Source organism: Protomyctophum parallelum, assembly GCF_964188405.1.
Source record: "Protomyctophum parallelum genome assembly, chromosome: 16".
NCBI classification, from domain to species: domain Eukaryota; kingdom Metazoa; phylum Chordata; class Actinopteri; order Myctophiformes; family Myctophidae; genus Protomyctophum; species Protomyctophum parallelum.
This window is the reverse complement of record NC_139711.1, coordinates 23,131,972-23,159,344: the sequence shown is the minus strand read 5'-3', so window position 1 is coordinate 23,159,344 and position 27,373 is coordinate 23,131,972. Positions and strand designations below refer to the sequence as shown.

The 27,373-nt window shown below is 40.6% G+C and overlaps 1 protein-coding gene and 2 long non-coding RNA genes across 5 annotated transcripts; all 3 read right to left on the bottom strand.

The window, feature by feature from the left end:
- Nucleotides 1-353: 353 nt before the first annotated feature.
- LOC310873342 (protein sidekick homolog) lies at nt 354-13,226 on the bottom strand. 3 transcript variants are annotated; one of them, XM_083785706.1, is made up of 15 exons: nt 13,102-13,226; nt 8,686-9,021; nt 8,306-8,434; nt 7,890-8,057; nt 7,703-7,773; nt 6,223-6,466; nt 5,841-5,918; nt 5,235-5,363; nt 4,665-4,832; nt 4,415-4,465; nt 3,973-4,025; nt 2,946-3,045; nt 2,809-2,842; nt 2,621-2,712; nt 354-477 (listed from the first exon to the last, which is right to left on the bottom strand). In XM_083785706.1, the coding sequence occupies exons 1-14, from the start codon at nt 13,169-13,171 to the stop codon at nt 2,652-2,654; spliced, it is 1,692 nt and encodes a 563-aa protein (XP_083641832.1). In that variant the 5' UTR covers nt 13,172-13,226; the 3' UTR covers nt 354-477; nt 2,621-2,651. The 3 variants fall into 3 exon arrangements, with proteins under 3 accessions (XP_083641832.1, XP_083641831.1, XP_083641833.1); XM_083785705.1 differs by lacking the exon at nt 354-477 and having other exon boundaries at nt 1,400-2,712; XM_083785707.1 differs by lacking the exons at nt 354-477; nt 4,415-4,465 and having other exon boundaries at nt 1,400-2,712.
- A 6,193-nt stretch (nt 13,227-19,419) lies between these two features.
- LOC310873167 lies at nt 19,420-22,135 on the bottom strand. The gene is made up of 3 exons (XR_014570464.1): nt 22,073-22,135; nt 21,551-21,644; nt 19,420-20,532 (listed from the first exon to the last, which is right to left on the bottom strand). It is a non-coding gene; the product is annotated as an uncharacterized lncRNA (long non-coding RNA).
- A 520-nt stretch (nt 22,136-22,655) lies between these two features.
- On the bottom strand, nt 22,656-24,513 carry LOC310873344. The gene is made up of 3 exons (XR_014570486.1): nt 24,269-24,513; nt 23,825-24,166; nt 22,656-22,718 (listed from the first exon to the last, which is right to left on the bottom strand). It is a non-coding gene; the product is annotated as an uncharacterized lncRNA (long non-coding RNA).
- Nucleotides 24,514-27,373: the final 2,860 nt, after the last annotated feature.

Sequence of the window (27,373 nt, the reverse complement as noted above, 5' to 3'; positions counted from 1 at the left end):
TTTCAATCGCCTTTATCTCCATTCTTGTACCAGATGGCATTTCTGGTCAAAACAAGCCCATAGCCGACGCTGTGATCCTCAATGAGGCTTTCTCGCCGCCAGTGGAAAATCTATAATGAAACTATGCGTATTGTCATAACCCGGCCGGTTGGGCCATGACAAATTGAGGAGGATGCAGTAGCAGTGTTCAAAATAACAATAGTTTATTTACAAAAGGTAACTAATACTAACTTAATATAAAGAATGCTTACAGAATGTATGAGATGTGGAAGTCAGTAAGATCAGTGGTGTCAGTGTGGATGTGTGGTTGATATGGTGATCAACCAGCAAAGCGAAACAAACAGAAGGGTGCTGTCATCTGGAGGGGGACACCGAGAATGGCTGGCAAGCCCTCTTTTATAGAGGTTCCATGAGCACTGGCCAGGTGCTCCTAATGCACCTAATGAGGAGTCTCAAATGGGCCGACGCCCACATGATCTGTGGAGAAACACACAGACAGGGCAGTACACTATATAGACAGCATAGGCCCTGCAGGCCAAGCCAAGGGGCCGTGACATGCGTATACAACACTATAGAGTGCTATATGACTACATAAAATGCTATCAAAGTTACGTAAGTTGAGCCTATGCATACGCCTGTATAAAGGTCGTCGAGGCTAGGACAAGAGGTGGGTTTTCAGACTACGGCGGAAGATTGGGAGTCTGCAGTTCTGTTTCACTTTGTACCACTTACTAGTAGGGATGTCCAGATCACGTTTTGTTTTTGCTCCCGATCATTTGATTTTGAGCAACTGCCGATATCGATTTTTCCCAATCCGATTCACAGACAATTTCCAGTCTAATATCATGATATGGATATAATATTGATACTATAGGGATGTCCCAATAACGTTTTTTGGCTCCCGATCCGATTCTGATCATTTGAAAATGACGTGATCGGCCCCAATTTCCGATCACCCAATCCGATCGGGACAACCCTAGCCTAAGGATGGCTTCAAAGGGGTCATTTTGACATGGAGTGAGGAGATTCCAGGCTCTGCTTAGCTTCTTGCTCATTATTATTTTGCATCGAGATAAGGAGTTTCGGCCCACTACACCCCCTCCCTTCTCCTTCTTCTCTGCCATCCTGTCTATCTTTCCCTGTCTCTCTCTTTCACTGACCAGAGAGGTGGGATCTAAATGTATATAACTTTGTGGAATCAATCTGGATTTTCGCTTTGTGCACTTGGTCCTGCAGCATCACGTGTGTCCACCTAATAGACTTCACAGAAAGAAAGTTCTGGTTATCTCTTTATTCGTCATACGTTACTTATATAGTGTTCATAAAAAAGCCACATCACCCGTCTCATATTTTATTTGAAGAACATCCTCTTTCACCATCAAACAGACAGGTCCAACATATAAGCGTGACTGAACAGATAACTGCAGAACTCCATTGTCCCTAAAGTCTGTCAAACTGTTAAATCACAGTCTAGGTTCAAAGTAGGCCTCAGTATTCCTGTGTGGAGTAAACACTTTAAGGATTACAGAGGCACTGCAGCCACATATGATAATGTCTAATATCATATGTCAAAGTATTTATTTTATATGTTGTTTGCTAAAACATAGTTTTGTTATAGTATTAGGTGATTGGGTGAAACACTTCAAACAAACTATACTTCCTGGGATGTAAGACACATTTCAGAAGATTTATCCCGATAAAGCGGTGAAACCCATGCAGTCATCTAAATGTAAAGAAAACAATCAGCAAGGCTCATGCTTACTATTTACACAATTGTAAAATAGCTTAGAGTCTAAGCTATTTTACAATTGTGTAAATAGAGAAGTAGCCTTTGGTCTAAGCCTTAGACCAAAGGCTACTTCTCTGTGTTTCACAAATGGGTGTAGCTAATAGTACCCCTAGAATTACTTTGTGGCACTCCTAGGGCTTCTTTTATTAATAAAAGTTCATAAAATCAGTTCAATCTGTGTATGGTGAACCATATCATAATTGATTTTAATGTAACCCTAACCCAATAATGTACGTCAACCACCCACCGTAAAAAAATCACACCCGTGTAAAGTGAGGGGCGCTCTTATCATCATACATCATCATTCATCATCTCATTCCTCACTTTTGTCTCCAATGTTTGTGTTTACATGATGTTTGTGTTTATGTAATCTCTCAAGAACAGATTCTGTGCTGTGCTACCGAATCTGTCAGCAAGGCCATTGTTGATAGTGGGAATGAAAACACAGGCGCACCACAGGAAGTGGAGGGCTGAGGGCGTGCCAAACGGGCCAACATCCTGTTATACACATTCTATTGAGGCCTGCCCCCAGAGGCAAATTCAGACAAACAGCAGAGGGAGCTGTTTTTCCTTTTTTGCCAATGGGTTCCCATATTGGTGTTTACGTGATGTTTGTGTTTACACAAACACTCAAAATTGTCCATTCATTGTCAATGGCATTTAATGTTTGTGTTAGGACAAAGTTTGTGTTTACACAGACACTAAAAGATGGACATAAAAATGTAATAAAAATAACATATTGTAGCAGGGCTACACCTGACCATACCCCCGGTATATGTTTATGTATGTAATAATAATAACATATTGTAGCAGGGCTACACCTGACCATACCCCCGGTATATGTTTGAGAACCACTGCTCCTTTACAGCTCTGAAATGGGCTCAGTGTCTCTGTAGCGTTGGGAGCCATTCTTTAGCCACGCTCTGAAAACAAACCACAAAATCATTATTCAATTCCAGTGTGCAGTTGAGTGTTAATGATTTGCCCCATGTGACCGCATCTTATAAATAAACACTCACATTGACAAGGTGCCCGTTTTAAGTTTATTCATGCCTGCGGAAAGATCAGGTGTAACAATTAAATACATAAAAACTGGGGAAAATGTATGGACTTTTTAAATCAAATTAATCTTATTGTTAGTCGTACTCATACTCACGTTTTAATTGCCATGTAATTGCTATGGCAACAATTACCATCAGCATCACCACTGGAACCACCCATGCAACCACATTACCATGGCTCTTGTCACCACTCACCTAGCAAAGAAAAATACAGTAACAGTCATAATGATATAGAGCCAGACCGATTATAGCGGTCTGGTCAAAATATCGGCCATTATTTGACTTTCTGCAAAAGTGTCTGCAATTATGCAGCCAATGTGCCTGATTTTTACCCACTTTCAACGTGGCTGGCATCCCTATTTTGGGCATGTCATTATATATTAAAAAAAATACAGATCTACCGTACAAGTTTACAGCGTGTTGTGTTGCAATACATTGTGAGCTTGCCTTGTTGTAGATAGGCTATTTTAATGGAAATTAGAGCAGCAGCGAAGAGCTGACTAACAGTTTCATTTCCTTCCTTTTCTCAAAAGACTATGAGCATTAAGAGCAGAACATCCAGGTTCCAGAATAGCACATCTCCTGAAACTGTCCGCTTCCTTTACACAAAAAGCACTGCAGGCCAGTCCACACAGGCCACCCGGCTGCTTTAATCAACCCCATCTACTCACGGTACCTAGTATGTGCAAGTGTGCAACTGTCTGTTAGTTGTATGTTTTATGGTCATTGAATGGGCTGGATATTGTCAAGATAAAACCACATGGACAAGGTTTTTCCTTCAGTTGAAAAAAAAAAGAAAAACTTTTCTGGCCAAAAAGTGCAATGAGAGGCTGGTCTGCATTTCATGTGAGCGCAGAAAGAGAAGAGTAACATAGCTCTAATGAAGGCATTAGAGCTATGGACCAGAGCTTAGTGTGTGCACAAACTTTGTCCTACACAAACATTAAAATGCCATTGACAATGAATGGACAATTTTGACTGAGTTGATGATGAAGGTGCGGACGCCAATTGTGATTGGCCGGAATGAGATGATGTATGATGATAAGAGCGCCCCTCACTTCACACGGGTGTGATTTTATTTTTTTAAGGGCACAAAAGTGTTCCATTTGGCATCATACTCACAGCAGCCTGGGTGTCAGTGGAGAGGGTTGTTGAGAGCTGCCCCCCCTCATGACCTGCAGAGTGCAGACAACAACAAGTGCTCAGGAGGAAGTTCATCTGCACATAATGTGGTCTTATGGAAGTGAAACTCTTGTTAGAGGTTACAATATAGGTGAACATTTGGCTGTGAGCTTGTAGATTAAGTATTTTCTGAAGACATTTGGTGTTGAAGCAAAAAAGGAGGGAACTACCCCAGGGGACGAAATATAGACCCCTACTTTGTTGAAAATCTTCCTTACCATTTTTACTCTTTGTATTTGTGTATATAATTTGTCTTGTATTGACCTGCTTTTTTGTTTTCTGGCATTCTGCTGCTTGTTATTTGTTTTATGTGAAGCACTTTGGGTTGCATTTTATGTATGAAAGGTGCTATATAAATAAAGTTTATTATTATTATTATTACCTTCGGTTGTTGTAGTTGTAGCTGTAGTTGTAGCTGTAATGGTACCTGGCCCTAAATGTAGAGGATGTTTGAAAAGCATGATGAAACATGATAGTAAATTTATAAGCATTAGCCAGCATTCAAATTGAACTGAACCTTCACCCGTACTGTAGATAAACAATATCAGATGAAGCGTCAAATTAAACAAGACAAACAAACAAAGAAATAAACAGACAAGACGCATAATTGTTGGAGTCCATTAAAACCATACCTGCTCTCTCACTGATGGTAACTGTCAGGACATTGCTGGGGTCGCTCAGGCCCACGCTGTTCCTGGCAAACATGCGCATGTTGTAGGTAGCAGGGTGTGTCTCTATTATAGTGGCCTCTGTCCAGTTGGGGCTGATGTCTCCAAAAAGCTTTGTGGAATCCCAGGAGGCTGCGGTAACACAAAGGTCCACACACTCAATGCTATAATACACACCATAGTAACATCCAGGCTCAGTACATAAGTATACTGTACTTACTACAATTTTGAGGCATTTGTACTTTACTTGACTTCCAGTACTTTTTCTTCTACTCCACTACGTCTCAGAGGCAAATATTGATCAACTAAATGTTCTTTTTTGGAAAACTTTATTTACTAGTTACTAGTACTTTTACTTTTAGTACTTTAAGTAAATTTTGATGCCAATAACTTGTACTTTTAATCAAGTGCATTTTGAATTCTGCACTTTCACTTGTAACGTAAGTATATCTAACTTGCAGTATTGATACTTTTACTTAAGTTATAAGTAACAACTTTGAGTATACTTTTTCCCGACCGATGATTTTCTCTCACCGTTTAGGGTTTTGTACTCCAGCTCAAAGGAAGTGACGGGGCTCCCTCCATGGAACCCAGACGCCCAGCGGAGGGTGACCGTCTCATGCTTAACCTCTATTAGCTCCACCACGAGGGAGTCAGGGCAAACTGGAAGATACAAAGAGAAAGTTAAGGCCTGTTCTCTCCTCTGTGTCATCAGTGCCCATAACCGAGGCGGGGTTGGCGAAAGGGCCTTTATGTGTGGAGTTTGCATGTTCTCCCCGTGTCCCCTAGGGTAGATAGGTACCCTCACAAAAACCATGCAGTAATCCTGGTCTCTAAACTACCTCCCCCTGGCCAGCCGGGGCGCCTGATGGAGGGGAAAGGAACTGGTTGGAATAACGTGTTCCTTCCACACACTACGTCCGGCCGGGGAAACTCTCCCCTGTCAGGTGAAAAGAAGCAGCTTGGACTCCTCAAGCATAGAAGGAAGCATGAGGTCAGTCCGCTGCCCCCCCAGGTTGGAAGAGGAAGTGTAGCGCCCAGGATTACATTAGATTATTGACACTGGGTGAAAAAATGTGTTGCAAAATCGTGGGATAAAAATGTAATATATAATGATTAATAATATTTAAAAGCGTGTACCTGGGGGGAGGCTTTCAGTGGTTTGTTCCCACCAGGCTGTGGCGGCGAGTGTAGTCTCAGCTGTTGAAGTTGAGGGAACTTGGGAGGGATGGCATACAATTATACCTTTTCATTTCCAATTTCTATCAATATCCACCTCACATGAAATGAAGTAACTTGCAAAACAAAATAATATATCTTTCACTTTTACGCTTTAACATGTCAGTCACTGTTAAGAATAGACGTGCACGCACACGCACACACGCAGGAGTAATCATCTATGTTATAGTACATTTGGACTGAAATGTGAATTCTACTCAAAATGTATCTATGGCCACCATCACAATTGTTTTCTATATTGAAACACATACAGGTGACATGTGTTATGATTGTGTCAGCCTACCCTCATCCAGTGTGAAGCCTTCTCCAGGGGCTGCAGGCCCTATACCTGCACTTGTTCTAGCCTGAATAAGAACATTGTACTGGGTGGATGGCTTCAGATTGTTCAAGATGACACTTTCCTGCTCCTGTGTGGCCGTCCGACTAAGGTGGTGCCACCTCCCGTACAGTCTGCTCACTGAGTCGTACTCCCTGTAGCTAATGGCGTAGCTGCGGAGAACCCCGTTACGGAGCTCTGTCCTGGGAGCCTATAGTTGACATAAAACCAGTGTTGGAAAAAGTACTCAATTGTTTGACTTAAGTAAAAGTATCAATACTGCAATATAGAAATCTTCCGTTACAAGTAGAAATCCTGAATGCAAAATGCACTTAAGTAAAAGTACAAAAGTATTGGCATCAAAATGTACTTAAAGTACCAACAAGTAGAAAGTAGGCTACTCATTGTGCAGAATGTCTCATTTCAAGTTTTCAAATGTGTAAAAAATCTTTTGAAAATAGCAGATCTACAGGCTCACAGATCTGCTATTTTCAAATGGCCGAAATGTAGGCTAGCCTACATATACAGTATAGAGCTGAAGTGATTATTGTATGATTTTTTATCAAAATATATACAAAGTAACTAAAGTTTTCAAATCAATGTAGTGGAAGTACAATATTTGGCTCTGAGTTGTAGTGGCGTAGAAGTAAAAGTATTGGAAATACTCAAGTAAAGTACAAATACCTCACAACTGTACTTAAGTACAGCACTTAAGTACATGTACTTAGTTACTTTCCACCACTGCACACATTTGCATTTTCTTTTAATGAAATAAAATAAAATAAAATATATAAAATATTTCATGAGACAATAAGCTTCCAGATACAATCAGTCTCATCCTTCTACGGCAGTGGTTCCCAAACTGTTTCATGTAAAGGATCCCCAAATTGATACTCATTAGCCCCCCCCCCCCCCCCCCCCATTTGTATATTGTAAAATCACTGTTAATAACTCTCAGAGTTTCAGTCCCATAAGGGTCCATTTGGTTCCTAACTATCATTTAGCTGGAGACCCCCTGGATCTCCTTCAAGGACCCCTGGTGGTCCCCACTTTGGGAACCACTTCTACGGTGATATGTCAGAGGTTATGAACGACAATGTTCTAATCAATATGTGACCGTTTCCGACCGAGGCTAAATCATTGAATTGTTTTTCATGTCATATGAAAGCAGGGCTTCAAATTGCTTCAAATTGACATATTGGTTGTTACTAGCCTACATGTTTAAGCATTTATTTCATATTTACATGTCAATTTCAGCTCTGACATTAATTTGACATGCTGTAGTATACAGAACAGTTAGTCTTGCTGCCATAACTGTCTCTGTATCAAAAAGAGACATATCTTGACCTTTGTAAGATATCGAGTTAGAGATCTAACACATGAAATTGCATATCCTCCTTACGACGGTTTCGCGGCCCAACAAATGATCAACGGTATGATTACTTACTTTCCAAATGGCTTTTATACTGCGAGAAGAAAGAGCATCGAGGCGTATATCCAGTGGAGGACCTTCCGGTGCTACGACGAAACGAAAAGGTTTAAGAGGAATCTGTTTGACGTTGACTTACATTAAAATCCCTTTTGAATGAGTATTCGGAACATCTTTATCAGATGTGATAATACCACAGTTATACCTGCTTCTTTGGTGGTGACAGAAACAACATTGCTGGCTTCACTCATGCCCACATCGTTCACAGCAAACATACGGACGTTATAGGATTTAGCCGGACGCATATCAATCAAGGTGACCTGAGTTAGAGCAGGGTTGATGTCTCCAGCTGTCACTGCAGTCCCCCATGACTCTGCACCAAGAGAATCAACATTATAATACGCCATTGGCTTGTATGCATGTGTATAGTACAACTCAAATGATAAACATGCTAAACGTGAGGTCCAAAGCTCTTGAATAGCCTTATACTGTATGAATTATGCTGGTTTATGGTCGATTATGACTAATTCATACTTCATCGAACACGTCAGTCGGCACTTCTTTTCAAGTTGAAAACATGTTTGTCAGTTAATTGACACATGAGTATGAAACTGTGTTTACCCATATTGTTCTTGAAGTCTATTCTGTAGGATGTGACGGGGTGGCCTCCATCAAATCCAGGAGTCCAGCGAACTGTGACAGTCCTCGCCTTCACCTCTCGTACCTCCAAGCTCAACGGCCGAGGAGGCGCTGAGCAGGAAAGCAATACCACGGTCATTATTGGAAAGCAAAAAGGTTGTTCAAAGAATCAGAAATAGCATCAACGTTATTGTCACAGTACAGTTTTACAAGGAAAAAGTTTTGTGCATAGTTACCGTTGTGTCAATTATGAATAATTATTCATGTGCTTAATGCCATGTTTGGATCATTTTCCATGCATTAACGAACACACACAGAACATTGTTTTCTTCCAATGGCTATTGAGTCACTGATCGTCTCACCTGGAACAACGGTCAGCGTCATCTCGTGCTTGTGGTCATTGAACCAGCCAGGTATGTCCACGCGGCAGCCGTAAACCCCAGAGTCGCTTTCCTGGACCTGCCTGATGGTCAAGGAAACGTGTCCCTGGTTCAAGTCCCCCATGAGCAGGTAACGCTCCGACAGTCTGGTCACGCCGTGCTCGTCGGCCCTGATGACCTCGTTGCCGCAGCCCCTGTTGGGTATGGCCCCTCGGCCCCAGCAGACAGCCAGCCTGCCGTAGTACTGGGCGTCATATTGGCAATTTAAGGTAACGTCTGCTCCCACTGTGGCTTCAATGCCCTCTGCGCATGCACCACCTAAATCAGAGAGGTTTGTGTAGATATTATAGACCAGTGGAGGACCCCCAAAACTATACTCATTAACCTGCGGACCCCCGTTTGAAAAGGTATGCCAGCCAGGGCACCCCATAAGATTTGTACGGCTCTAGCAGTGATTTTAAACCCGTTTAATTTCAAGGGCCCCCAGTTTGATATACAGGCTACGGCCCCTATATATTGGCATTTCTATCTCTGGGACCCCCATTTATATTGTAAAATCAAAGATAATTTAACTCTGAGAGTGACAGGTCCATTTGGTTCCATGTGTACACTCTCAGAGTTACAGACCCATAAGGTTCCATTTGGTTCCAAACTATCATTTAGCTGGGGACCCCTTGGAACTCCCTCAATGACCCCTAGGGGTCCCCTGACCCCACTTTGGGAACCACTGTTATAGCCTATTGGGACCAGGCTACTGTGAGAATTAAATCTGACGCTGGTCAATTACACTGTAAGGTGGTAAGTGCTCCCTCTCAAAATGGATTGGCCCAGAATTATTCCCAAAGTTATTTTTGGGACCTCTGACATGCTTGTCATTCTCTTATCTATTCTATTGGTTCTATTGAATTTTTGTTTAATGATATTTGTCCATTTCTCCCAAACTTGTGAGCCCTATATTCTCCTAGGCCATTGTACAAGGCTTATTTTCCAGAAACAGGTGGACCAGTGCTCTGTGATCTTTTTGATCACTAATCTATTAATTGAAGCCACTAGATTTGAGTTTAGGCTATCTGCTTGGAAGTACTTGCATGTTTTACTTAAGTAAAAGTGTCAATACTGCAATGTAGAACTACTCCGTTACAAGTTAAACTCCGGAATTCAAAATGTACTTGAGTGAAAGTACAAAAGTATTGGCATCGAAATGTAAAAAGGAAAAAAAGTGCCAAAAATCTATCTAGGTCTGAAGTGGTTAACGTATGTTTTGTAATAATAATTACTAGTTAAAAGTAACTAGTAACTAAAGCTTTCAAATAAATGTAGCGGATAAAAGTACAATATTTGAATCTGAGATGTAGTGGAGTAGAAGTAAAAGTATAATGAAAATTGGAAATATTACAAATAATTTATCTCCAACATGGTACTTAAGTACAGTACTTCCACTTAGATTACTAACAAACACTTAACAGTCCAGGTTTGAACTATAGGGATGTTCGCTTTCCGATCCGATCCCGATACCTCAATTTCTGTGTTAGCCGATACCGATGCTGAATACCGATACCAGTATCGTGATCTCATGTTGTGTTTATAGCTATCTAGCAATATGTCTCGTGTTGTGTTTATAGCAGACTCCTCACTCAAATGTGCACTTGCGGTTTGGGCAACTCCAAAGCAAACTCCACATGCCCCAACATTTTATTTACCTGCCATAGGGGTCGATTTAGGACTTCTATTTTACTTACTTCTATATTACTAATCTAATTACAGTATTATGATCTGGGGGCGTGTAGTATGTCATATTGCAATTTTGGGCATGTTAAGAAGCGCTTTTGACACCCCGCGGAGTGCGCAAAACGGCCTTGAATTAGTCATGGGTGTGTTTAAGGCGTGTTTGAGACGTACCCAATCAACATGTCCGTACTATTCTCTTTACCAGTCAGCTGATGTCACATACGGAATGCGCACTTTGGGGATCGTGGTATGACATTTCTTCAGGCTGGCACCATAGAAGACATGACATGCCTTTGTCACATTTGGGTTAATTATTCCTATTGCACTGCATGCTGTCACCTTTATGCCTCAAAAGAACAGACCCACCTTTCAGATCGGAATGGAATTGCGAGTAGATAGCAGCATATTGGCAAATTGGAAATCCATGCGTAATTAATTAATTCGATAACGATAGAACCATGTACCATACAGCGAATGAAAGCAAGATTCCTAAGGAATATGGAGATTTTTACATTTAATAAAACGGTTGAGAAATGAGAGAACCATGAGTGTTTATAGGCTAATATCAACGTTTTTTTATGAAAGACCAAACAGGCTGTGAACTTGAAGAGCTCAATCACCATCCCGACACGGAAGAAATATAGCCTAGTGCATGCATGTATATGCACTGTTGCACTTGCACACAGTAGCCTACACACGCTCTTTATTTGTTTCTATTGAAAAACACCAGTAAAATAACGTTTATTATATTTTATTTCATTCAAGTCACGACGAAGGAATGAGTTGAATGCGTGCTGCGTAATGCTGTGGCCCCGATGGTATGGTCTTCGCTGAGTTCGCTCGTAGCATTTTATTGAAGAAGACTTGAATCGGGTGTGATACAGCATATGAAAGCACATTTCCCACGGATTATGGAGATGTTTTTATTTATTTTTAAGGTTGAGAAATGAATTCTTTCATTTCTCAACCTTAAAACCTTAACCGTTTCTAATCTCAACATTTTCTTTAAAAAGACGCAAAACTGCCATGTCTCATAGAAACAAGTAAATAGGTCTATAAAAATAAGCGCATATAACAGGGGTCTGTAACCTATTTTAAATGAAGTGCCATGTTTTTATTTTCTAAATAGTGAGTCTGCCATATCCAGATTAATTTGAATGACACCACATTAAAATAAAAAAACATTTTGATTGTCCACAAATATAAAGTTCTTCCTTCTTTTTAAATATGTTCTTGCACATTGTTATAATGATCATTATATATCCCCCTGCAGTCAGAGTTCATAGTTTTAATGAATGAATGTGATGCATTGTGAGCTGGTATAGATCTGCTATTTTCAAAAGTAATCTTTTTATTTAATTTTTGGATTAGCTGTCCTTAGTTGGGCAAATGCATTCATCTGGGGATCCTTGACATGGGAATGTGCTGTGTGAGGATCACTGGTTTAAACAACATAGGAGAAAAGCCCAAATAACCACTTTAGAAACAAGAAAAGCAACCACAAAATAGTACAACTACCAATATTTACACAGAACTTTACAGAAAAAGAAGCCGCTTATAATAAACAGACATGGCAACACTCTACCAGCATCCCAGAGCCGCTCAAGTGTAAAATCAAACAGTGCTTGTTGCGTTTATGAGGTGGTCAGACCCACGTCTAATCGTTATGCGCTGAGTGTCTTTAGGTCAAGGGGCTTAATAGCAAATTGCGCAAAGCGAAAATAATTAACACTCCCACAATGCTAAAATATTCAGGAACGCGGTAAGCCATAATGTGTGTGCGTTCAACACGGGCCAGTGCGTTCAACACGGGCCGATATGCCTTTCATAATACGAATGTGCGCAGAGCGAGGCCAATTTATGTATTTCCATTGGTAAAACGCACCTTCAAAATCTACCCCATAGTGTCAACCCCTTACCCCTGTGTCGGATCAGTGGTTAGACTGGTATATTCACGGATACCGATATGACCCGCTATGAAAAATAAAGGCCGATCCGATACTTTTCCCGATAACGTATCGGGACATCTCTAGTTTGAACCATAGACGAAAGATACAGTTAACCGATTTTTTATGGCCAAGCCAACCAGAAGTTGTTGATTAAAGAAAGAATAGTTTCTCATCATGTTTCAATCATGTTTCTCATGATTGTAGTTTACGATAGTGTACTATTATTCTATTATTGTTCAATTATCATTAGTAATCAATAATTTGTTAAACTCGGCTGTGAATGTGTATATAGGCAATTTATACTAAAACGTTACAATGTAGTTTAGGCCTACATAAGGACAGGTTCACACACTTAAAATAAAATAACATTAAAATTAAGAATCATAATTTACAAATCCGATCCAAATTATTCATCACCACATTCCACTTACTCCATTTAACCACATAAACCATAGCTTCCTTATTCTAATAATAAGGGATAAGGACAAAATAGCCATACATTTTACAACATACAACAGCCAAACGTTTGGTGAAAATACACTAACCTTTGGCAATACAATAGGCAACCATTCAGAAAAAATAGCAGATATACAAGCTCAAAATGTGTTGCAACAGTGATGCGTTGAGAGCTTGTAGAGACATATACAACAAAGTATGCTATTAAGTGGTTAAATGGGCATTTGTTAAAGTGAGACGCAAATGATTATGCTGGATGTCTTACCTAGAAGCACACAAAGGATCATCCTGGATAGCCATCTGCAGCCAGCGTCTGTATTCATTTTCACGCTCATTCAGATCTCTCATCACAGAACACCTCCGAATGGTTTGGCCTCACCTACCGCAAAATGACATTAAACAAAACCACAGTGGGTTGTGCAAATTTGAATCCAGTCCAAATCACATGACTGGTGATGATTTGCACACATCAACAACTTTTGTTGGCTGAGGAGGAATGTCGAGGGGCTGTTTCCTTTTCTGCGGTTTTGGTTCCATGTGTAAATGTCTTAAGTTTTACTTTTAGAAGAAAGAGAGTGAAGGGTGCCAATAAACATATACTGTATATCTCTTCAGCAGTGAGTAAATAAATGGTAAATGGTGCATTTATATAGCGCCTTTATCCAAGGCGCTTTACAGAGATTGTGCATTACATTCACCCATTCATACACCGATGGCAGCGGAAACCATGCAAGGCACCAACTAGCACATCGGGAGCAATTAGGGGTTCAGTGTCTTGCTCAAGGACACTTCGACAGTAACTCTGGGGGAGCCCGGGTTCGAACTGGCAACCTTACGGTTACCATCCAGGCACTCTACCCCTGAGCCACCGCCTGAGCAAGCCTATGTGCTACGATGAACACACATGCGCACGCACACACACACACACACACACACACACAGAGAGAGAGAGAGAGAGAGAAAGAACACATAGCATAAATATACAGTGAATCATAAATGTACCATCTCATTTTGTCTTCTTTAAAATGAAACACAAATTGAGATGTTTATGGTGTGAGTCCCTTTCAGGTCTTTTGACGCCTGTTGTATGTTGTAATATGCACAAGGCTTATCCCACATCCCAGTATATCTGTACATAATCTTAAAACTATACTTAATCACATTTACAGTAAGCTGTAGAGGCAAATACGTGTTTCTGATACCATGTGCTCTCTTTTATCAAGATACTGCAGGCCCATGAAGGAAACATGATGTCACTGTTCAAGTACAATTTCAAATCAATCATGGCTTACATAATGGCGGTCACAGTATATTGGCTTGTGCAAATGTATTATCTTTGTGTGTGTGTTTAATCAACTTCAGAACATGCTATGAGCTTGGTGCTTGCTTACAGGTGAGTAATTCAACTTGGTGTCATCTTGTTCTATTAGCTCGGTGCTTGCTTACAGTCAAGTAATTCAACTGAATGAAGTCACCACCTTAATGGAGGAGAGCTCTTAGATTCACAAATAGGGGTGTCAGGAATGACTCTCGAGGCAAGAAGGACATTTAAACAGTAACAAAGACTTTACTAAAACACTGCAGAACAGTATAGAACATGTGTCACACAAAGTTAACAAACTCACAGACCAACAACACAAGAATACTGAACTAACTAAAACTTAACAGACAGAAGCGCACTCTCTTAGGCAATCTGGCAGTTTGGTGAAAAACACTGGATAAGAGCCAGCTGGACCAGCTTGTGAGAACAAACATTTCTGAACGATTTTGTCTTTGTCTTCAAATCAGTTCAGGAATATAAAATAATACACAGTATAAATATATCACAGGTTGTTTTCTAATCACTTGTTTTTCCGCTGGGCACTACGTAATTGTATTAAACAGCAGCATATATCATTTCTGGCTCGGCAGTATAGGCCTATCGCAAGATTTGGTTGTCAGGCTCTTGAATGAAATCGCAATGCTTTGCATGTTCAGAAAGGTACTCTGTGCTCTTTAAACTTCAATAACATTATACAGTGTAGACATCGAAAAGCAGCACAGCAGAAAACAATGTGTGACATGTCTTATTTGAAACTGAAGAGGGAAAAGAGGGCAGGGGCTACACAATGCAGGGACAAACTGGAGAAGGGCAGAGGTCGTGACCGTGACAAGGGGTACAGATCAAACTAATTGTTTGTAATCCATTACAAACAATAAGCAATTAGTAAAACAATCGTACTATAAATGTGGAAAGTCTCTGTCCATCGGTCTGTCTGTATAGTTCATCGAGAAATATCTGACTACACTCGGCGAGTGCATCATCGAGGACCTGAGGGTGTGCGGTGCCCGGAGTCGAGTTGCTACATTCCGTGACGAAGAACAGGCCCACTGTACATGTTTTCAAACCACTTATCTTCTGCTACAGGCAGCAGTATCTTAAAGTAACCTCCAGTCACCATCTGTGGCAGACTGGTTTACCCAAGGGCTATCTGTGGCAGACTGCTGAGCAAACATCTGGGTCTGCTGACTAGTGGATGTTTAGTTACCGTATACACGGCGGAACTTCCTCTTCCATCACTCAACAGCACCGTGCTTCATATGTCCCTATATAGTCATCGATAGATAGTAAACTATACAAATACCTGAAGAATAGAATGCAGCATTGCATGGCAGCCATATACCGACACATACAGTATAGTTAAAGCTAGGGATGTCCCGATCACGTTTTCTTGCTCCCGATCCGATTCCGATTATTCAATTTTGAATATCCGCCGATGCCGATGTTTACCAGTCCATGTTTATTGATCATTTATGCCATATCACAACAGTATACAGTATCCAAAATCGCAGCCAATATCCGGGACAACAGGTTAATACAGTATAGTTAATGTTAGATCGATAGCAGCACACTGACTGTTTGACCAGGTTTCCAAAAACCGCTTCGGACATACTGACTGCAATGAAAGCCAGCCCAGAGACAAAAAATGCTCTGAACTTCTAAAATGCAAGTCCAAGCTAACCAAGCGCTTCGACAGTGATCTCCAAACATAACTGGGCATCCTAAAAACCCAACGAAACAAGCTAAGAAACATTGTACAGGTAACTTGACGAAATCCGCAAAAAGTAAATCAATAAAGCAGAGGAAAACAAAAACAATCCTCGGGAGCTTTGGCCATGTCTCGCCGGTGACAAAAAATGGCCAAGCCAGGCTATCTTTACAGCACTGCATGTATACAGTACATTGGTGTGTCTATCTGTCACGGCATGAGACAAGTGCAGAACCCAAGTGCAGAACCACACAGGAAGGCAGGCAGATGAAGTTCAATTGAGATTTATTGACTAACGCAGGACATACACGGGCTGGACACACCATAACATAAACTATAAACTGACAAGTGAACACTGAATACACAGAGGCTTAAATAGACACAAAGACTAACTAGACACAGGTGCAACATAACTACAAACAACACATGAGTGGCTGACACTAAACAGGAGTGGACACAGGTGAAATACAATTATAAAGCAGACGGGTGAGACAAGGCAGGTATCAACAAATGGAGCAGACAGGAAACACTAGGAACACAATTACACAATAAGACTAAGAGTACACAGTTCGTAGACACTATCTACCCACTGATGATGTTAACAATACTCTCCCCTGGATGTTCGCTATGTGCAGTGTCTTAAGAAGTCCAGTTATGTTCATGTCCAGTTGTGTCTGCTAAACTTGATTTAGCTTCCTATTTGTGATAGAGAATTTCCCCTCTGGGATTAATAAAGTATCTATCTATCTATCTATCTATCTATCTTGGAGCAGATGTGACAACTCAGGGCCAAGGACTTCAGGGTCGCTTGCTTCCAGGTTATTCAAATAATCCATCCTGCACTGTGGCCATACCTCATGAAGGTAAACTCTATGAACTGGTTGGTCCACTGACCATCCCATGCTCCAGCAATGGGTAACATTATTTGTATTATTTGTTTTATTTTATGGGTAACATAAAAATACCGTTGAACATGTGGAGGTAGCTTGTCAGGTAGTAGAGGCCATAACATTAGATGGAGAAGGCAGTCATCTCATGTTCAGACTAGATGTATGACATCAGCAATTGCAATCTGATAGGCTCTCATCAGGCCCTCTGACTCAGGTCAATCTGCGATCACACTATGGGCTGTATTTTGCGTGTCTTAAGTACCAGGTCTTATTCCCTAACTTGAGTAAACTAAAGACCTGGAGGCGTGATCAATGCCATTTGGCTATTCTGAGTGGCCAAAGAGCATTGATCACGCCTCCAGGTCTTTAGTTTACTCAAGTTAGGGAATAAGACCTGGTACTTAAGACACGCAAAATACAGCCCTAAGTATCACTAGCTCAGCCATCAACTGCAGGGCACGCACACACATTCTGAAGGAACTTCTTTCCCATTCAACATCTTGACAAACATCTGACAGAACACCAGAAAGCCTACTTTCAGCTAATAGTCAACTGTATATACTGTATAACAAAATCATCAAGGCACGCAAGATGCTCAAGATAGATGGCCTGAAAGGGTTAATATGCAACCACCTGAAAATAAATATGCCACCGTTTCACTAATACAGATTGTAGAAAGCAGATTTGATGCATTTGACTTGATTATTGTGCATACAATCTCAAAAGATATATTTTATGGGATTATTGGCATGAAGGGGTTAATATGCATTAATTAATCATGCATTAATCATAAATCTAATTCATTGTGCATATCCACATCCATAAACACTGTAGAAAGAGCCAATTTGATGTACCAAGTATTTTGCATGAAATACCATAAAACTCTATTTTGGGTGGATTTTCAGTGTTTTGGGCAGCCTCTTGAATTCTTAAGAGGTGACCCCCAAGCTACAAGAATCAGGTGGGGATTCTTTTTTACTGACGTTCAGCCAAAATTCCCCCTTTGACTCCCGGATTAAAAGTGATGGGAAGAAAATAGTCTATGAAAAGGTTGAAAAGTACCTTGCAACCAAAAAATGTATGTACCCACGAATTCCAATCTGGCTTCAGAACATCTACTGAAACATGCCTCCTCAATTTGAGCGACCACATCAAACACGAGGTGGTGGTGGATGCTGGCAAATACTGCGGCATGCAGCATTTGACACTGTGAACCACTACATACTGGTTAACAAGCTAAAAGCAATTGGTTTTGATAGCACATCAGTGAGGTGGCTGCACTCCTACCTGGAGGCGAGAAAACAGATGGTGGAGCTGAACGGAACACTGTCAATTTGCTGTAAAAAACAACAGAGAGGAGCAGTAATATAACCTACATGAGGACTCTACATTCTTATTTTATTTTCCATGTGGACAATTCTGAATGTCAATAAAGGTATAAAGGGACAAAGTGTCACGTGTAGGTGAGGTAAGGACCCAAACGCAGGACAGCCAGGCATGTAGAGTTCGAAACCATGAATTGGTGTTTTTAATACAGAAGACAGGTGAACATGAACAACTTAAAACAGACTGAAACAGGTGACAGGATACAATGACTCATCAAGGACTGACTGGGGAACAAGACTGATATACACATGAGGGTTGATTACAAAATGAGACACAGCTGGAGCAAACAAACATAGAAACATGAAAACTAGACCAGGGAACAATACATAGAAATACAAGACATATACTGTACAATGAATGACAAAAGTCTGACTGTGACACAAAGAGAGAACATTATGATATTACATGAGACAATAATGTGCAGTAATTGACTAATTCATTGCAATGGAAGAATGAAGTGAAGATCAGACTCATGCACATACATTTATTGGTTATGATACAATGGCATATTGATTATGTTGCAGTAAGTAATGTTCTATAGCTCAACATTTGGATTTTCCATCGAATGAATCCTTAAAGCCACGATATTAATGGTAAGTATCTGTACAAGTTCTGAAAGTTTTAACTTTTTGGTGGGTTCCTCTCATCAAATATCAACATAATTCATTAGAATGTCCCACTCCACTGCTGCTATGAAAACAATAGGGTCAGTGCTTAAAGGAGAATTCCATACTAAAAGGCTTTCTTACCTTTCTTTGTAGTTGTTACGTTCCCACCAAAGAGGTCCAGGTGTTATTTTGTGCAAAAGCTCTGGCTATTTTCCCTACCATAAGCCCTAAATGAATTGCATTGAATGGAATGGGAATTGAATGGGGCTATGGGGTGTTGTGCTAATTCGCTTATTTCCAACACTCCAAATTATAATTTCTTTGTATAGATCCTCTCTTCATAATGTAAATAATATCCCAAGCGGCACACTTTACTACTTCTTTCGATGGAAATAAGCGAACTAGCATAACACCCCATAGCCCCATTCAATTCCCATTCAATGCAATGCAATTCATTGAGGGCTTATGGTAGGGAAAATAGCCAATAAGGAGTTTTTGCACAAAAAAACACCTGGACCTATTTGGTGGGGACGTAATGACTACAAAGAAAGGTAAGAAAGATAAGCATTCTAGCATGGAATTCTCCTTTAACAGTGACAAAGGACTCCGAAGACCCACCTAAAGAAAAATCATTTAAAAAAAATGTATTTTTTTTTAAATATATTATATATATATATAATTAAACCCAGCAGAATAAATGTTTCTGTTTAGCCGTTTGGGGAATGTTTTGACAAGGATTCTAGAGACCAAAGTCCACTGACACACATTATTTGTTTCATACACATTTGTCATCCCACGTACACCTATAGCACAGATATGTTAGAAAGCACAAAGTATTTAATCAGAGGGTATACTGTAGCTCAGTGGTTCCCAAACTTTTTCATGTCAAGGACCCCCAAAATGGTACTCATTCGCCCGCGGACCGCATTTGAAGATACATGCCAAGGACCCCCACAAGATACGATTTTTACGGCTCTAAGGCACCTGGTTTGACCTGAATTTTACGGTCCCCTATTTCTATCTCTGGCATTTCTATCTCTGGGACCCCAATACATATTGTAAAATCAAAGTTAATTGAGTGTACAAATGATTATGGTCCACTCTGAGTTACAGTTACAGGTCCATTTGGTTCCTAACTATCATTTAGCTGGGGACCTCCTGGAACTCCCTCAAGGACCCCTGGGGGTCTCCGGACCCCACTTTGGGAATCACTGCTGTAGCTGACATTAGTATTGTACATTATATGTGCGTATTAATTATATTTTAATGTATGACATCATGTATTGGATAATGACTGCAGAAATGACAAAACCATTTATTCTGTCAATGATGCCTTCTGTCCACTAGGTGGCAATGTGTCTCTAAAGTACATCACCAGTTCAATGGTGACTGTCAGGAAAAGGATCAAAGCCAAAGTTTCAAGGCTCATGATTGAGCTTAGCTCAATGCCTACTGCAGACTAAGGCTGCACAGCAGGGCTTTAACAAAGTGTGACCTTCTACCATGGAATTAAACAATTTCCTTCCTTGAACGCAATGATAAACACCACCCCCAACACGCACACACGTGCGCGCACAGCCGCACACACACACACACACACACACACACGATTGGAGAACATTCAGAACTCCCCCTTCATCCAAAAACACCTTCTATACGCACAACACATCTCGTTCCCAACTGTCTCCATCATGCACATGCATAGCCATAGCCTACATTTGGGCATCCTCATATATGTTCTCAGTGTGATCGGATGTCTTCGCGTTGTTCACACGTCTTTTCCCTGTGTAGAAGAAATGTAAACATTAAGGGACATTTAATTACTATCCCCCACTGTAGGCCCTATGCAGTCTAAAAACAAGAATTGATTAAATCAATTAATTACCAGCTGCATTTATCTGCGGGGGTCCGCTATAACTGCCTCTGTGTCAGTTTCAGCACAGTAGTTTAGGTAGGAATCAAACTTCTCAAAGGCGGAACTACTGTGTTCTGAGTCGTTCGTTTCCGCCCAGACATATTTGCCAGCTGGACGAGCTTGCGCGGGACTACCTTTTAAGCAGAGCCTCGGTTTCGATGGGCGCTGATGGGAGGCTTGTTTTACAGCGCCGGCTACTACCTACCTCAAACCCTAACCATAACCGCAAGCACAAAGCAGCGCATCCCTCACCATCCTTAATCTGGTCGTTTTAACGGACCCCTCACCAACCTTAATCCGGACGTTTTAACGGACCCCTCACCAACCTTAATCTTAAATTCCCCCTCAGTGACAATCGACTACCAGTCTCTGCGTAAAAGGTCATCCCTAGCTTGCACATCGATTATAGACTCAGCTTGCTATTGCATAGCAGCTGGTATAAAAAAAGGATAATTATCGACCTACACACTGCAGCCATGGCTGCGTAAAGATAGCCTGGTTAATAAACCAGACTAATATCGCATGGACCGTGGGATATTAGTCTGGGGAGGCTCAGCTTGGATTTCATTTCCAGGGGGGCGGGTTGAAACATTTTCTCTTTGACGCAATTGGTCAGAGCTACTGTCAGTCAAAGGTCTCAAGCATTGAAAGTCACTGTACCAAAGCCCACCCATATTGCATACCGTGTCCCGATTGGCCGCCCCATTTCTCTGGTGTAGGAAATGGGCGTACAATTGAGCCTCTCCAGACCGTAATCCGCCGGCAGGCAATTTTTTTTTGCCAACGGCTGATTCGGTCTGGTTTATTAACCAGGCCTGTGCATGTTCAAACTGTAAAAATTCACATGGCACAACGAGTCACAAACTAGAATCCGTTCCACACTTACCAAAAATAAGCACGAGGATTAGGATGACGGTGGTGCAGAAAATTGCTGCTAACCTGCCAAGGTTCCCCACCTCCAGAAGGTCTTTGAACCTTCCCTGAATTGAAGACAAATATGAATGAATGGGCCCATAATAAATCAAACAAAGCACATAGAATAAATGAATTTATTAATTATTAGAACCCTGATGTGAACAAGTCTTAGTGCTTATCGGTTTCATCCTCGTAGGAGTTTTTGTATTGACTTCAGATATGACTTCAAGTGAAAGTTGCTCACTGCTCAGTCAAGTATAAAAATAAAAAGTATTAAAGTGATCTAAAGTAGAATGTCTTTTTAATATCAACGCATTGATGTATTGTTTACACAATGCATTTACATAACAATGTAATTATCTGAAAACCACGAATACAATGACTTACTTGTGGAACCTCTATGCCACAAACACAATCACGACCATAAAGTATGCATACAAACAGAAAAGGGCATACAGTATATTTAGTTCATATTCACCAACATAATCTATACCTGAGTTTTGACAAATCCCATCACGGGGTAGTTGGGGGTAGTCTCTGTTCCAAATACTGCTGTAGGGGTTTGATATACGGTTGGTTACTGAAGTTTACTTTTGCGATACAAAATAAAAATGATAGGATGCAACCTGCTCCGTCTATCGCAGTGCCAAGGAATTAGTTGTCTATCTACAAGCGCTACGAGCTTGTAGATCTGCTATTTTAGAAAAATCGTGAAAATGTGTTGCAAATCTTTGAATATATATTCTTTCACAGCGAACGTTTTTATCTCATAATTATCTTCTGGGGGGTCCCTGGAACAACATATTTTCAGATGGGGGTCGGTGGCCAAATACATATAATGTTTGGGGTCCTTGACATGAAATAGTTTGAAAATGACTGATATATAAACATACAGTAAGTTGTTCAGAAAACTGTCATGATTAAAGAAAACATTTTGTAGAATCTGGTCTCAGTCCTATAAATGGGCTAAAAAAAAACATACCAGATTTAGAACCACTTTTGCCGTGACTGTATTGTGCAAAGAATTGTGCTTGAAATCTGCAGTCACAGTGGTTCCTTTCTACCTCATTACGCACCTTGTCCTGCAACACTGGGCAGCACATAATCCAGTGTAATGGGTTCCTCTTCCATTGGAGCTGCTAAAAACACAAGGGTTAGGTTCACCATGGTACAAATCGCACAGCAGAATGGTAAACTGCATCCAAGGGCTTGAGGACAGAAGGAGCAGCTTTTCCATACATATAGCCCAACACAGAAAGAAATACTGCTTCAAAAAACCTTTTTCCTACATTCCATTTGGAAACTAGCTCTGTTCCGGTAAAAAAGAAAAAGACAACCTTTTGCCGTAATTTGCAGGCAAGATTGTCTATATGGTAGGCATATTCAAATAAAATCTGTCATCAAGCCACATTCCAAGGTACTTGTATATTCAGCAACCCTTTCTATATTGGATCCATTTGAGGTAGTACTATGAAAGTTATTATAATCAATTTTCCTGGCACTATAGAGAATAGCGTGAATTTAGTTTGGCCGGCATTTAATACAAGCTTCAGCTCTCTAAATGCATTAAATTAAATCCTAATGGCTTAACCTAATGGATGAATCGACATTCTGTTCACCTTTAGCACCACTAACGCAGTACTCTGAATCACTGACGTGCATTGGTGGAAACTATCTATTTTCTTAAGTACTGTACTTAAGTACAATTTTGAGGGATTTGTATGTTACATTTTCAGTACTTACTTCTACAAATATTGTACTTTTACTCCTACATTTATTTGAAAACTTTCGTTATTAGTTACTTTGTAGATGTTGATTATTATTACTAAACAATGTTTAGTAATAATAATTTTCAAATGGCCAAAATATATATAGGGCTGAAGTGTAGTAGTTAGTGTATGTTTAGTAAACATACACTAACTACACGTCAGCCCTATATATATTTTGACCATTTGAAAATAGCCGATCTACAAGCTCACAATGTGTCACGATGCGACGCATTGTTAGCTTGTAGATCTATTTTCAAAAGATGTTCATACATTTGAAGACTTGAAATGGGACATTCTGCATGACGAGTACTTTCTATTTTTGGCATCACTTACATTGTGATGCCAATACTTTTGTACTTTTTCCTAAGTACATTTCGAATTCAGATAATTTTACTTAGTACGTTCTGCATTGCAGCATCGATACTTTTTACTTAAATAAAACATTTGAGTACTTTTTTCCACCACTGAACATTTACCTTCCACTATGGTCAGGAGGATGTTCACTTTGATGTCATTGCCCCAGCCGGGGACCTCCACCCTGCAGCCGTACATCCCAGAGTCCGTCGTCTGGGCACGGACGATAGTCAAAGACACATTTCCTTCTCCGACCCGTCCCAGGAACTGGTACCTGGGGGACTGCCGGAAATCTACGGTCCCATACCAGCCAGCGGAGAGGACAGTGTTGGAACACTTTGAAAAGGGGACTTCCGCTCGTCCCCAGCACGCCGGCGAGACGCCATGAGTGTGTGTGTCGTAGCTACAGGGCAGAGTGATGTTGTGTCCATGGTTGCCTTTTACTTCCGAGGTAGCTTCACACACTAGATGTGGGAGAGAACATACAAGCGCAGTCAGGTCGGATGAGGATCAGGATAGCACACACGAACACGCACACACACCAAAAAGGTGGGATATTGACTTACCCTTGATAAGGATAGAGATGAAGAGATAACGTGAAGGATGCATGTGGTCTTCTGTCAGTCAGAAACACTGCTGCCGAAGTAAACAATGATTGATTTCTGCCCACACACACCACCCCAACAGCATACAGTATATATCTGTGGTTCCTGTTCTTTGCTGTTGCAAAGGAAGTCGATTCTAGACATGACTAAATTTAGCAGGTCTTCATCGTCTTTAAGTTCACCATAGTGCTGTCCAGTACTCTGATTGCTGACTACACTAGTTGTAAATGGGGTGTACGTTTTCATCATGCTAGAGAGACCAAATTAAATTCAGTTAATTTCATTCAGACTGAGATGACATTAATATTGACTTTATTGTAAAAGCATGCTTGTTTCCGATAGGGAAGTTAAAGTACCAACGTGACCACAGGGAAATGACACACACTTAAACAGGAAATGTCATGGTTTCAAGTTTTCAACAGCCGTGGTCATATACTTGAGTGCTTTCTTCCGACGTATATATCATCGTGTATATCAAATCTGGCTCATTACGGGAATAGTTTGTACTATTTTTGTACAATTGCACATCTCATGGAGAAAATGGTATCTATCACGATGCGGAACAGGTGTAGGACCCAAGCACAGACAGTGAAGCGGAAGGTTCAGATGCAAGGGGTTTATTAACAACGAAGAAACCTAAAAAACCTAAAAATACTGAAACAGGTGGGGAAGGTGCTTTCAGTTCCCGTGCTGTCTGCACACTCCCCTATATGTTTTAATCACAACTTTATTCCTTCTCAGACAGATGCAGCCTTTGCACAATGGAAGGACAAGGGCCTGATCAAATTTTCAGATCTATATATAGATAATCATTTTGCATCATTTACTGAGCTGAAAGAAGCATTTTCGCTCCCAAACTCCCACTTTTTTTGTTATCTACAAGTTAGACATTTTGTTCAAAATCAATTTAACAATTTTCAAAATCTACCTCAGGAACACTGTTTATATGCACTATTGAAACAACATCCCAACTCCAAACAACTTATATAAAAATTTGTCTCACTGTTCTCCAAACTCTCTATTACATCAACAAACCATATTAAGGCTGCCTGGGAGGAGGATATTGGACTGGAGCTGTCAGATGAGCTATGGAGCGAGGGGTTGAGGAGGATCCACTCTGGTTCTGTCAATTCCAGATTGCAACTAATCCAGTTTAAAGTCATCCATAGATTACACTACTCAAAGGTCAGAATGAACAAAATGTACCCAGCTGGCCACACCTTCTGGTCCTGCCCAAAAAACGTTTTGTTCTGGCATAATATTTTTTCATGGTATATCATATTATCATTAATATTGTTCCTGATGCTTTAGCTGCTCTTATCGGATGCTCTGACGCCTCTCTCGCACTGTCATACACCATACAGCAGACGCTTATGCTCGGCACACTAGTAGCCAAAAGAATGATTTTAACTGAGTGGAAGACAACGACTGTACCTTGTTTTATTAAATGGCTCAATGAATTTGTATCTTTGATACATCTGGAGAGGTTGCGTTGCAACAGACAGGACAGTCTAGCCACTTTTGAGTATATTTGGGGCCCTATTACTGCTCACCTTGACTCCGCTGCGTAACTGCTGACCTGTTTCCCAAACTGTTCATATATATATATATATTTATATGTGCTCCAGTTCATGGTTATATTTGTGTTGTTATAGGTATATATATATATATATATATATATATATATATATATATATTTTTTTTTTTAAATATATATTTATGTTGTATTATGTATTATATATTTATGTTCTGTTTGGCTACTGATATCCATGCCCTCCTGCTCTACTCTTTTGATGTCTCATGATGGTTGTGTTCATCCTATGCTCTTAACACGATAGGCCCCCCACTCGTTTTATATACATTGCCCAGTCTGGTGTATGTGTCATTGTTATGTATGTCATGTTTGTCATGTCTATAAAAACCTAATAATAACTAATATAACAAAAAACAACGAAGAAACCAGGATCAGGCACGAGGAAACTAGAAAACTATAATACTGGGAATTCAAGCTTTTAGGATTCAAAGACAACACTTACTATGAAACAGGACTGAACGCAGTGACACTGACTACATAATACAACAAATCAACAAAGAACTGAAAACACTTATAAATAGACAAGGACTAACTAGACACAGGTGAACACTATCTGACACAATCAACAATGGGATAGGCTGGAGGAGTAAGGGCACTATGGTCCTGGGTGCGCACTCGGGACCACTTGGCAGATGTTGTGGTAGTGTGAATGCTGCGTACCTTCCCGGGTACAGATCAGCCAACCATTCCCGGGACCACATGGAGGTATAGTCTCTGGACCGATTGAAGTGTATTCGGATACGGATCGCTGCAATGTGAAAGCATTGAATACAGTTGATTAAGTGTATTAGGGCAGGGGTTTTTGCCTGGGGACCCCCGGAAATGCGTTGTCATGTCTCGCATTTGTTAATGCAAATGCTATAAAATGACACTGTGCCTCAGAGAAATTAAAGGTTGTAGGACCAGCTTTAATTTGATTTTACTTCACACACTTGAATAAACACGGTTCAACAGAGGAGAGGTTATGAAAACGAGAAGAGAAAAAGGGAAATGAGAAGCAAGTGCTAGCTTTCTCTATAATGCTCAACTTTTGCTCAAGTGAAATAAATTTAGCCTGTTTAGTGTTTGCTTTGACCCACTGCTTGGTCTCTCCGATTGGAGCCACTGTCAATCTGCCATCCAGATAAAGTTTTAAAAATGACATTCACAATCTAGAGGAATGGGGCCTGGTCTGAAGCCAAGATGCCAACAGTGACTAATGCATGACTGTGTGAGTTCTGCTAATGATGTCTGATAAAAATGGAAATGGAAGGAAAAAAAAGAAGAAGTGGATTCCAGGGGTCAGAGTCCTGGGGCTCATATTTTAGAAAAACAAGGAGGTTACCAACGCCTGGCCTGGTCAACTCCATTTACAGACAAACACTGTACGTAGGCACACAGGGCAAAGATGCATGAATTTTGAGTGTTCAGGTGCAGTGTAAAATACAGTAAATGTGACCACATGCAGACTGGAGAGAATCTGGTACGATTTG